This window comes from Impatiens glandulifera, chromosome 3 (assembly GCF_907164915.1).
Source record: "Impatiens glandulifera chromosome 3, dImpGla2.1, whole genome shotgun sequence".
In the NCBI taxonomy this organism is placed as follows: Eukaryota; Viridiplantae; Streptophyta; class Magnoliopsida; order Ericales; family Balsaminaceae; genus Impatiens; species Impatiens glandulifera.
Genome location: NC_061864.1, coordinates 6,696,984 through 6,706,226, shown reverse-complemented (window position 1 = coordinate 6,706,226; position 9,243 = coordinate 6,696,984). Strand labels below are relative to the sequence as shown.

The window sequence follows — 9,243 nt, the reverse complement described above, 5'->3', positions numbered from 1 at the left end:
TAAAATAAGCTTACCATTTTTTAAATAAGAATCCAAGTCAAATGTAAAACAGTTCGAGTAGATATGATCAGTTTAGTATGTTTGGTCATGCCTCCACGATTCCCAGTGTTTGGAACAATTACACATTTGTCGTAAGATCTTTATTTCAATGATATATTTTACAAGAATCGATAATAGAATTGGCACAATAAATATTATTAGAGCTAAGCATATATCATTTAGGTTGCAGAAAATAACTAGACAATGACAATTTTTTTTTATTATACATTTTTTTTTAATGTTGGAGAGGTTAGCATAACTTCCACTTAAGCTTATTTTTAATTAGTGGCAGAGTAATAAGTCAACTGGCTCAAATCTGATAAAGAGAGCTTTGAATTGTAAAAAAAAATCCGGTCAGCGGTTCAACTGAAAAACGGGTGAATGAACGTTTTGACTTTTAACTTAAATACGGTTACCTTTCGTAGAGATAAGAATTAGATCCAATCGGGTTCGACTAAAAATTCTAACAAATTTTCGGTTATCGAGATCTCCGCAATTCGCGACGAATCCAGAATTTATAGTTGAGATGGGATAAAAAAAATGAGGGTGAGATTAAAAAATTATAAGAAAATTTAAAATAAAACAAGTAAATAAAAATATATTTTACAATTTTTTTAATAATTAGATAAAAAAAACTGAGAATTATATTGAAAATTGTCTGTAATTTGATAATCTTCTTCACCCTCAAACCACCGTGTAGACGGTTCTGCCATCTCAAGGCCAGATTAGCTCTCCGAAGCAGTAGCATTGTTTTCGCAAAATTTATTATTATTTTCGTGTAAACTACTTTGCACTCATCGTTGTTGTAGGCATCTCTTCTTACACATCACTTTTCTCTCATCACCCTTGCTGGTCTTCTAGGACGCTTGTTGTGCATAAAAAATCACCCAAGACACATATTAGAGGTGTTTTGCATTTGATAGATTTTCCTGGTGAATCTCTTCAAGAGATCTAATTTCCCAATTTACAAGATATTCTCATTCCCACAATAAAAGTTAATACTGAAATCTTGTCAAACCATGTTCATAATCACGATTATATAAGTTATATAATGAGTTACAATAGCTATAAAATTGAGCATTGTAATAAAATTTGAACTTAAGTGAATCTAATTTTCTAAGTTATCTTAGGAACTATTTATGTCATCTTAGTGAATCGAGGCAATAACATATCTAATTATATTATCTCTGTATTAATCAGTTTTGAGATCTATTATGAAACATCCTGAAAGTTGAATGAGATATAAAGAAATTAATTGTTGGGTGGATCATTACCAAAGCAAGAATAAAAACAAGATGATTAACAACAGGTAGATCACAATCACGATTATCATTTGGTGGATTGTTTAACTTGAGTATTTCATATTTTATAATATTTAAATAATAAAAATAAAGAGTTGCAATAAACTACACAAGAGTATCATAAACATTAAAATTCCCATCAAGAGAAATTGATCATGCTCATCTATATAGAGAGAATATGAACAACAGAGTAATTTTTTTTTAAAATTTCATGGTCTCCAAACTAATTACAAGATTTGATAGCAAATCATAGACAATAAAATGTTAGAAAATGATGATGTTGCCACCAAAGATTCAGCCAAATCCACTACCCTTTTAAAAGCTTAAGAGAATTGGAGGATAGATCAGAAGTTAATAATAACAAGACATAATTTGAGGAACTAAGATTGGCATTTGGGAGAGAAACCCTTCAGAATTTCATCACTTCTAGATATTGCTAAATAACCATGATGGTAATAGAAACAACTAGAAAGAATCATCATAAATAAATAACTGAAAATCTTTTACTAAATTAAAAAGTAATAGTGAGATGATCAAAATTTAATTGTCAAACACTTGCCAAAAAGAGATTCAACCAAAAAAATATCAAAGACAAACAGTGAACCAAAGATGTCTAATTATCGAAGGATAATGTAAGCATTTCAAAAGCAACATCATATTTAAGAGTCAGCAATTGTGACCTCGACCTCAACCCCGGGTTCAATGGTAATAGAAGTGATCTGCTTCACTACATCCGGTGAGCTGAACAGATCAATCACACGCTTGTGTACCCTAAGCTCAAAAGTGTCCCAAGTGTTGGTTCCTAAAACATGGAAAGAACAAGTTAGTTTTATGATTCAGGGAATAAAAAATTATCCATATGGTAAATACTAAAATGTGTCATGAAGTCCAGGCAAAAACAGTTCACTCTGATAAGTATACAAATTATATTTAGAGCATCTGACATCAAGCATTATCCAGCTTGTTCCAAGCACAAGTTAAAAGAGAAATTCAGCATCTTGATCAATTCAGCGAATGCAATCGAAAAATTACCTTCACCACAAGGCGACTTCCTGGTGGTGATGCGAAGGACCTTGGTTGGAATTCTCACTGGTCCTTTAACCCTCAATGACTTGTCCTTGGCACCTTTCACCAAATCCCCACAAACTGAAAAAAGAATAAAAGTTGAAGAAACCCATAAGAACACAGAATTCCAATGACATGGAAAAATAATTCAGATAGTTATTCTGTACAATCAATCAATCAATATATTTTCCCCTTCCCTAAATCGAACAACATGACCAAAAGCCTGAAACTTTTTACTCTGCATATGAATATATAATCAAAGCAGCTAAAGGGCTACAGATTAAGACGCAAATCAATTAATATAAAGGGAAAAAAAGAAACCTTTCTCGAGGTTTTTAACATTCTTAGAGGTAAGGGTGATCCTGATCTTGTGGATCTGTTCCTGGGTTTCTTCCAAACCCGGCTTCGTCTGCTTCATGTTAGGAGGAGCGTAAGCCATTGTCTATCAGATCTTCTTCTTCTTCTGTAACAACAGTAGCGGCATGATAAACAATAATTATCATTAGAATCTAATTGATGGAAAAGAATCTGTACAAAAGGAATCTCGATACAATCAAGAAAGAAAGAAAGAGAGGAAGACAAACCTGAAATACGAGTAGAGTAGCCCTCGAACCCTTTGCACTTCAGACGCAAGAACTTGAGAGAACGGCCGACTTCTGTAATCGGATGTCAATACATAATAACACTAACACGAGAAGGAGGAGTCAAGTTTGGGGTTCCGGAGCGACCATTATGGCCCATCAAATATGAAGCCCAATATATTGGGCCCGTTCGGAATCTTAGGCCTTGTTCAGATTTAGATAATTTTATTAATCTGGTTTATTTGTAATTATAAAAAATTAATTATTAGTTGATTTTTTTTAAATGTATTAATATTTAAATATATATATATATATATATTATATTTTACTAACTAATTTGTTAGATTAATTAATAAAGAGATTTGGAATTTTTAAATAACCATATATACTTCGTTTATAACTTTAAACCTAGATTCTAGTGAGAGTAAATAAGTTTTTATTTTATTTTTTATTAAAATTTAGTAAGATGTTTTTTTTAAGGTGGAAATCCAACAATAAATTAAAAACCTAATGGGGTCTTCTTTTTCTAGGAGATTCTTTTCATCTTTAATTCGAGAGAAAGCAAAGTTATAATAAAAGGAAAAAATAAATCGAAGTTTATAGGGTTTGATGATCATTTAGTGAGGAAGATTAAACCCAAAAGATATATTTTTAAAGAGTGATACAAAGTATTGTATTTTGAATTTAATTTAAATATTTATTATATTTTAAATTACATTGTAAGCACTTGTGTAAAAAAGAAAGTTACAAAATATTTAGTATTGGCTCATTCATTAGCATATCAAGTCTTAAATAAAACACCTTTCATTTCAAACCATAGTAAGTAGAACACAAACCATAGTATGCCATATCTCACACACTTCAAGCTTACTCTTGTTTGGGATTCTCATTCCGACAAAAAATACAAAAGAAAAAGAAAGGATGTTTGAAGGAAAACAATAGATTAGTGATGGCCAGGGTTTTCCTCTTCATCAGACTCTTCTTCTGCATCCTCAAAACGTTCGTCGTTGATTTGAAGCTGATGAGATAGATATGAGCATTAGAAAGAAGTATGCAAGCCATGATTATACATTTGAAGTGGGTGATGGGAAGCAAGACATAATACCTCAAGCACAGAGTGAGCAAGATCATGATTGCCATTGGATTGGCCTATGGAACTGGTAGGATCTTGAAAGAAGCTCCATTCGGCATCGTCTTCATGATAAATGAATAATAATTAATGCCCACAAATGTGTTATTAGAGAATGAGAATGAATGAATATAGACATCTATCTTATGAATTACTCACCAGGGCCTGCATCCTCCAACTGATCAGCACTAAAGATCCAATTATGTTCTTCCTCCTCTAAAAGAATAAGACATTATTAGGCAGAATTAACTTAAGGAACTCCCTCCCTGATGAGATTAGACAACCAACATTCATACTTACCTTCTTCTTCAATAGGTTCGGGATTTAGCTCAGCACATTTACAAAAAATCTCAAACAGGGAATCCACTGTCACAAGTGAAGAACCATAAATATTTCTTTTTTTTGTTCTGAAAGATGATATAGAATATAAAAAACAACATTTGATAGAAAAGGTCTCACATTGAGTTGGATCGGATGGTACGAGTCTCATCTCAGTAATATTCGACAAGTCAAGTGTTCCCTCTAATTCTAAATCTGATCCTTCCGAATCACTTTCACCAATATCACCCGTATCAATCTAAATCCAGGAAATTAAAGAAAAATCATTAGAACAAGGCTCAAGCACATTACTAAGGCTGCAGTGTTCACAGCATTACAAAGGTTAGGAAATACAAGCAATCAGAAGTAATGTGATATTCAATCTTCAAGCAGGTCTAACTATACAAATCAAAGGGTAAATTCTCCACCGTTACTAAACATGAACCCCCACAAATTCAAACTAAAAAAGTCTCAGTGTACAAAAGAGAAGTAGATGAAATTTGTTATGAAGAACAATTGAAGTTGCAACTATATGAACAAAATTGTCATTGAAGGTCAAAATATTATGTTTTTGCCCTAAATATTTACCTGAGTGTATATACAAGGAGAAGTAAAGGCTTCTGGATCGGTTGATACAGCATGGAGCGATACGGACAAGAAATCAACGGCATACCCTTTCTCCCTATCCAAGTCGCTCAACCATATTACTTTCCTTCAAACAAAACAAAACATGAAACCATATAAATTGGTACAAATGTAACAATAACATAGAGAGTGAGAGTTACCTAGAAGTGATGTAGAGCGTGCCAGGGGACTCGGGGGGACGATTGGCAAGAACGATAGATACGGAAGGCTGGACGTGAATGAGTTCCTCATCATTTGCAGTGTCAAGGACGGGAACTCCGGCGGCGTCGCCGTCTCTCTCCGAGAACAACCTCAATCCCACCATTTTTGCTAGCGAAAAGCCCTACCAATTTCTTTCTTCTTTTCAAATTGCAAACTTCTAAATTTGGGCCATCTATGAGTCCGAATATATTGGGCCACCCATTATGGTGAGATTATCTTTTATAAATCCCCAATTAATTTTGTATATAGTTTGCCTAGAATCCTTAACAGTTGTAATTCCTCAAATTGTAAAATCTAAAATTTACGTAAAATCAAAATCGTAAAAGTTTTATTTTAAAAAATAATAAATATATATTATTATTATTTATATATATAATTAAGTATTTGTATTTGACCAATTTTAAAAAATTATATATTTTAATATAAAATTAATTAAAAAAATAAAAATAAAATAACACTATAAAAATTATATTTACAAAATTAATTAATTTAAATAAATAATAACTTTAATTTTTAATTTAATTAATATAAATTTATTTTTTTTAAAGTAAAATCGTATAGAATCGTAAAATCGAAATTATTTATAAACTCGTAAAATCTTATTATCGTAAATTTAAAATCGTAAAAGTTACCTATTTAAGAGTTTACTTAAAATCAGACTAGTTAATCAGATAGATATGAAATCGTAAACAGTCTTGCTGCTTGGACTACCACTTGACTAAAAAAAAGTCTTTCAAGATTATTCTCATAATTTGAAATTCTTTGTTCCAATCAATCAATGAAGAAAAATATATATACTACTTTTCTGTCAAACTCTTAAAAAACAATAGTAACACACAGATCAATGTTCCCAAACAAGGATGATATTGTACTCCATCTATCAAAAGATTTCAACAAAATAGATAGAATTATATCTACATGAGATGAGCTCATAGTTCATGTTAATTCCCTCTCAAATGTATAATGTGTGACAACCACCTAGTCCATTCATCAAACTAGAATCACTTACAATGATGGTCTCAATTGTATAATATGTCGCAACCACCTAGTATAAAGATTCGTCAAACTCGAATCATTTGCAATGAAGCAATCATGAATGATGAAAGTTTTGAATTTCACATGAGCCTCTCTCCAAGAAAGTGCCTTGATACCCATGGATGTCAAAAGGATCCTTGGGGTGGAGATGATCCAGTTAAGGGATTGAAGGAGATAATAGATAAGATTTGAAGTGACTATTAGTTGGGTTCAAAATCTACTGTCCCACACATTTTGGCGAAGAAAGCGATCAAATCTGGCAAAGACATGTGGCATCACTACAAATGACTCTTCAGGATCACAGGATGTCTGGTGAAGAAGAAATTAGATTCTGGCGAATGGTTTTCTGTCTGATTAGGTGAAGGCTAAAGAGTGAATATTTTTATTTTTTTACTATTAGTTTTGTTGGAGTGCTGATCTGAACCCCAATTAGTTTACTTCTAATGTAGAACTAAAATCAGCTTCATGTTTCAAAAATATATCAGGAAAATAGGAGAGTTCCTGTGTTTCAAAAGCTTCAATTGAAAAGCTTTTCACATTGACAGATGTAAATTCATAGTTCATCCTTGAGAAATTAAGGAAGCAGAACATTTACCACACTTTCGTAATTCAACTTAACAAAGCAGAACATTTACCACACTTTCGTAATTCAACTTAAAATCTTTACAAGAAAACTGCAATAAATTATTTTTTATCAAACATTTCGCACAAATTTGTATACAGATAAGAAAACCTTTGAACTCTTATAACTTAATTAGAACATTATCAACGTCGTATTCAATGTTTCTAATCTAAATCCATTCTCAAACCTAGAAAATGATTACAAATGAAACTCAAACCCTTCAAGAAACTCTCTTTATCAATCACAGATTTGCAATCACTTATCAAAGCAAATACAAAAAAAAAACAAGAAAATAAAAACATTATATCCCATAAGCATGATGATAACAATTAATAAATAACTCATTAGAAAAACATGCTTGAAGTAAAAGTATGTTTGAAAGTAATGGCAGTTATCTTCAGAAATTCTTTAATAATTGAACAACTAACAGAAGAAGAAGCTAGCATAAATGATAACATTCAGACCGTCTAACAAATCCAAAGGATTTCTCCTTCGAATAATTTGAAGTCGCAAATTCATATGATTGCTTCAAGTCATTTTTCACACTAAAGTAAAACTAGAATGGAGCAAGCAAAACATGAAGCCTATTAGTTTCTGGATGATCACACTCCTCCTAAGCAACAAGAGTGCTGGCAGTAGTAGATTCACTGCATTAAAACAAACCCATGTCAGAACTCAGAAATAGCACTCAAATTTTCAAGATAACACTTCCAAATAGGGAATCATAGTATACAAAGGTTGATTCACCAAACTAGGATCTACACCAAAGTATAATTATATTTGCAAGAATACTTCGCATTAGCCCTATAAAATTATGATACAATAAAGCTATGATTTTTATGGCTCATTTACACAATAGAGGCAACTAATAATCTGATCACAAAATGCATAGAAAGTTATAATTGAGCAAATGGCTTACTATTTCCAGACTGGAGGAAGCTTCTTAGTCTTCTTGTAGTAACGGGCGAGACGATGAATCCTGCTCTCAACAAGAATCAACCTGAACTTGGAGTCCTTGTCCTTCCTGTTCCTCTCAAGATGCTTCCTAATGGCAACGGCCTTCTTAATCAGATGGTAAAGATCCTCAGGAATCTCAGGTGCAAGCCCTACAAGAAGAAAGTATATCAATCAATTTGAGAGGGAAAGTAAATAAAATAAAAATAAAATCTTGAGCATTTGTGAGTGGAAAAGAAATAGATTTTCGTACCGTGAGCCTTGAGGATACGCAAGATCTTGTTTCCTGTAACGCTCTTGACCTGGGCAATTCCGTGAGAATCACGAAGAATGACACCGATCTGAGAAGGAGTCATGCCTTTCTTGGCGAGCTTGAAGATGTTGTCATCGACCTGAAAGAAATTAGATCATAAATCATCAAACTAATCCAAGACCCACAAAGATGAAGGGAAAGATGAATGGATTTCACAAACATCTTGAGATGAGATCTTGAGCCAACTGGGAGGAGTTCTCTTGTATGGCAGTGCAGATGCGGAGATACCCTTCCTGAACAGAAGAAGTTAGCATTAGGAAGAAGAAGCTCATATAAATTATAATGTATGTGTAGAAAGAAAGGGAAAGATAGAGAACCCTCCACTATGCATACGACCCATGCTGGCGGTGGTGGAGAATGTGACTGCGGCGGCCGGCGGATGTGAAGATTCTGATGAAGGAGAGAATGCGCTAACCCTAGCTCTTTAATATATACGACACGGATACTCTTTTCTTTTCTTTACAATAATATAAAATATAATGATGGTCCTAAACTATTATGATATAATCAAAGTGAGGCTTAATGTTTTATATCTACAATAAACAACCTTAATTATTTGAGTGCCAAATTTTAATAAAAAAAAAATATGGGGTGAGAGAGGCTCGAACTCTCGACCTCAGGATTACTCTCAGCTATGAGACCTACGCGCTAGCCAACTGCGCCACCACCCCATTTGTTTCTTCCGGGTCCACGAATAACAATTAGTTTAATTTTAATAAATAATTCCTAGTTTCATTTAATAACATGCCAAAATATAAGGATTAGTTTAATGTTCTTTCATACTCATTACTAATTTACTACAGCACATTACTTCATTCTCCTCCAAATTCATTCATTTTTGTGGTTTTATCTGTTACCCAGGTTTGCTAATAAATAAATAAACAATTTTGAAATATACTAAGACTGCTGTTAGAATTTCAAATTCTAGCAATGATTAAAAATTAAAAGTATATTGTGTAACATAATTGTGGATTAGAATAGATATTAAACAAAAATGAATTCCAAAGAAGCCCAAATGTTCGTTTGTATTTGCGTTTGCG

The 9,243-nt window shown here is 32.6% G+C and overlaps 3 protein-coding genes and 1 non-coding gene across 6 annotated transcripts; all 4 read right to left on the bottom strand.

The window, feature by feature from the left end:
- Positions 1–1,815: 1,815 nt before the first annotated feature.
- Positions 1,816–3,107, bottom strand: LOC124928811 (40S ribosomal protein S20-2-like). 3 transcript variants are annotated; one of them, XM_047469062.1, is made up of 4 exons: positions 2,990–3,107; positions 2,727–2,868; positions 2,373–2,486; positions 1,816–2,142 (listed from the first exon to the last, which is right to left on the bottom strand). In XM_047469062.1, the coding sequence occupies exons 2-4, from the start codon at positions 2,842–2,844 to the stop codon at positions 2,000–2,002; spliced, it is 375 nt and encodes a 124-aa protein (XP_047325018.1). In that variant the 5' UTR covers positions 2,845–2,868; positions 2,990–3,107; the 3' UTR covers positions 1,816–1,999. The 3 variants fall into 3 exon arrangements, with proteins under 3 accessions (XP_047325018.1, XP_047325016.1, XP_047325017.1); XM_047469060.1 differs by having other exon boundaries at positions 2,727–2,865; positions 2,990–3,100; XM_047469061.1 differs by having other exon boundaries at positions 2,727–2,871; positions 2,990–3,075.
- A 625-nt stretch (positions 3,108–3,732) lies between these two features.
- On the bottom strand, positions 3,733–5,439 carry LOC124931563 (chloride conductance regulatory protein ICln). The gene is made up of 7 exons (XM_047472056.1): positions 5,219–5,439; positions 5,022–5,145; positions 4,575–4,692; positions 4,416–4,481; positions 4,275–4,331; positions 4,092–4,180; positions 3,733–4,004 (listed from the first exon to the last, which is right to left on the bottom strand). The coding sequence occupies exons 1-7, from the start codon at positions 5,380–5,382 to the stop codon at positions 3,930–3,932; spliced, it is 693 nt and encodes a 230-aa protein (XP_047328012.1). The 5' UTR covers positions 5,383–5,439; the 3' UTR covers positions 3,733–3,929.
- Positions 5,440–7,245: 1,806 nt separating this feature from the next.
- LOC124931346 (40S ribosomal protein S13-like) lies at positions 7,246–8,663 on the bottom strand. Its single transcript, XM_047471790.1, has 5 exons — positions 8,521–8,663; positions 8,364–8,436; positions 8,144–8,282; positions 7,856–8,042; positions 7,246–7,583 (listed from the first exon to the last, which is right to left on the bottom strand). The coding sequence occupies exons 1-5, from the start codon at positions 8,541–8,543 to the stop codon at positions 7,550–7,552; spliced, it is 456 nt and encodes a 151-aa protein (XP_047327746.1). The 5' UTR covers positions 8,544–8,663; the 3' UTR covers positions 7,246–7,549.
- A 127-nt stretch (positions 8,664–8,790) lies between these two features.
- TRNAM-CAU lies at positions 8,791–8,874 on the bottom strand. The gene is given in 2 exon segments: positions 8,791–8,826; positions 8,837–8,874. It is a non-coding gene; the product is annotated as a tRNA-Met (tRNA).
- Positions 8,875–9,243: the final 369 nt, after the last annotated feature.

Bases quoted from the DNA above. Each gene is read 5' to 3' on its own strand.
- LOC124928811 (XM_047469062.1), bottom strand. From the start codon at position 2,844: ATGGCTTACGCTCCTCCTAACATGAAGCAGACGAAGCCGGGTTTGGAA. The intron at 2,487-2,726 runs GTTTCTTTTTTT...TTCTTTTTTCAG, and splicing joins TGTTAAAAACCTCGAGAAAG to TTTGTGGGGATTTGGTGAAA. The intron at 2,143-2,372 runs GTAATTTTTCGA...TCCATGTTTTAG, and splicing joins GAAGTCGCCTTGTGGTGAAG to GAACCAACACTTGGGACACT.
- LOC124931563 (XM_047472056.1), bottom strand. From the start codon at position 5,382: ATGGTGGGATTGAGGTTGTTCTCGGAGAGAGACGGCGACGCCGCCGGA. The intron at 4,693-5,021 runs GTAAATATTTAG...TCCTGGATTTAG, and splicing joins CTCCTTGTATATACACTCAG to ATTGATACGGGTGATATTGG. The intron at 4,332-4,415 runs GTAAGTATGAAT...TTATTCTTTTAG, and splicing joins CGAACCTATTGAAGAAGAAG to AGGAGGAAGAACATAATTGG.
- LOC124931346 (XM_047471790.1), bottom strand. From the start codon at position 8,543: ATGGGTCGTATGCATAGTGGAGG. The intron at 8,437-8,520 runs GTTCTCTATCTT...TCTTCTGTTCAG, and splicing joins GGTCGTATGCATAGTGGAGG to GAAGGGTATCTCCGCATCTG. The intron at 7,584-7,855 runs GTAAGCCATTTG...GTTTTAATGCAG, and splicing joins CTTCCTCCAGTCTGGAAATA to TGAATCTACTACTGCCAGCA.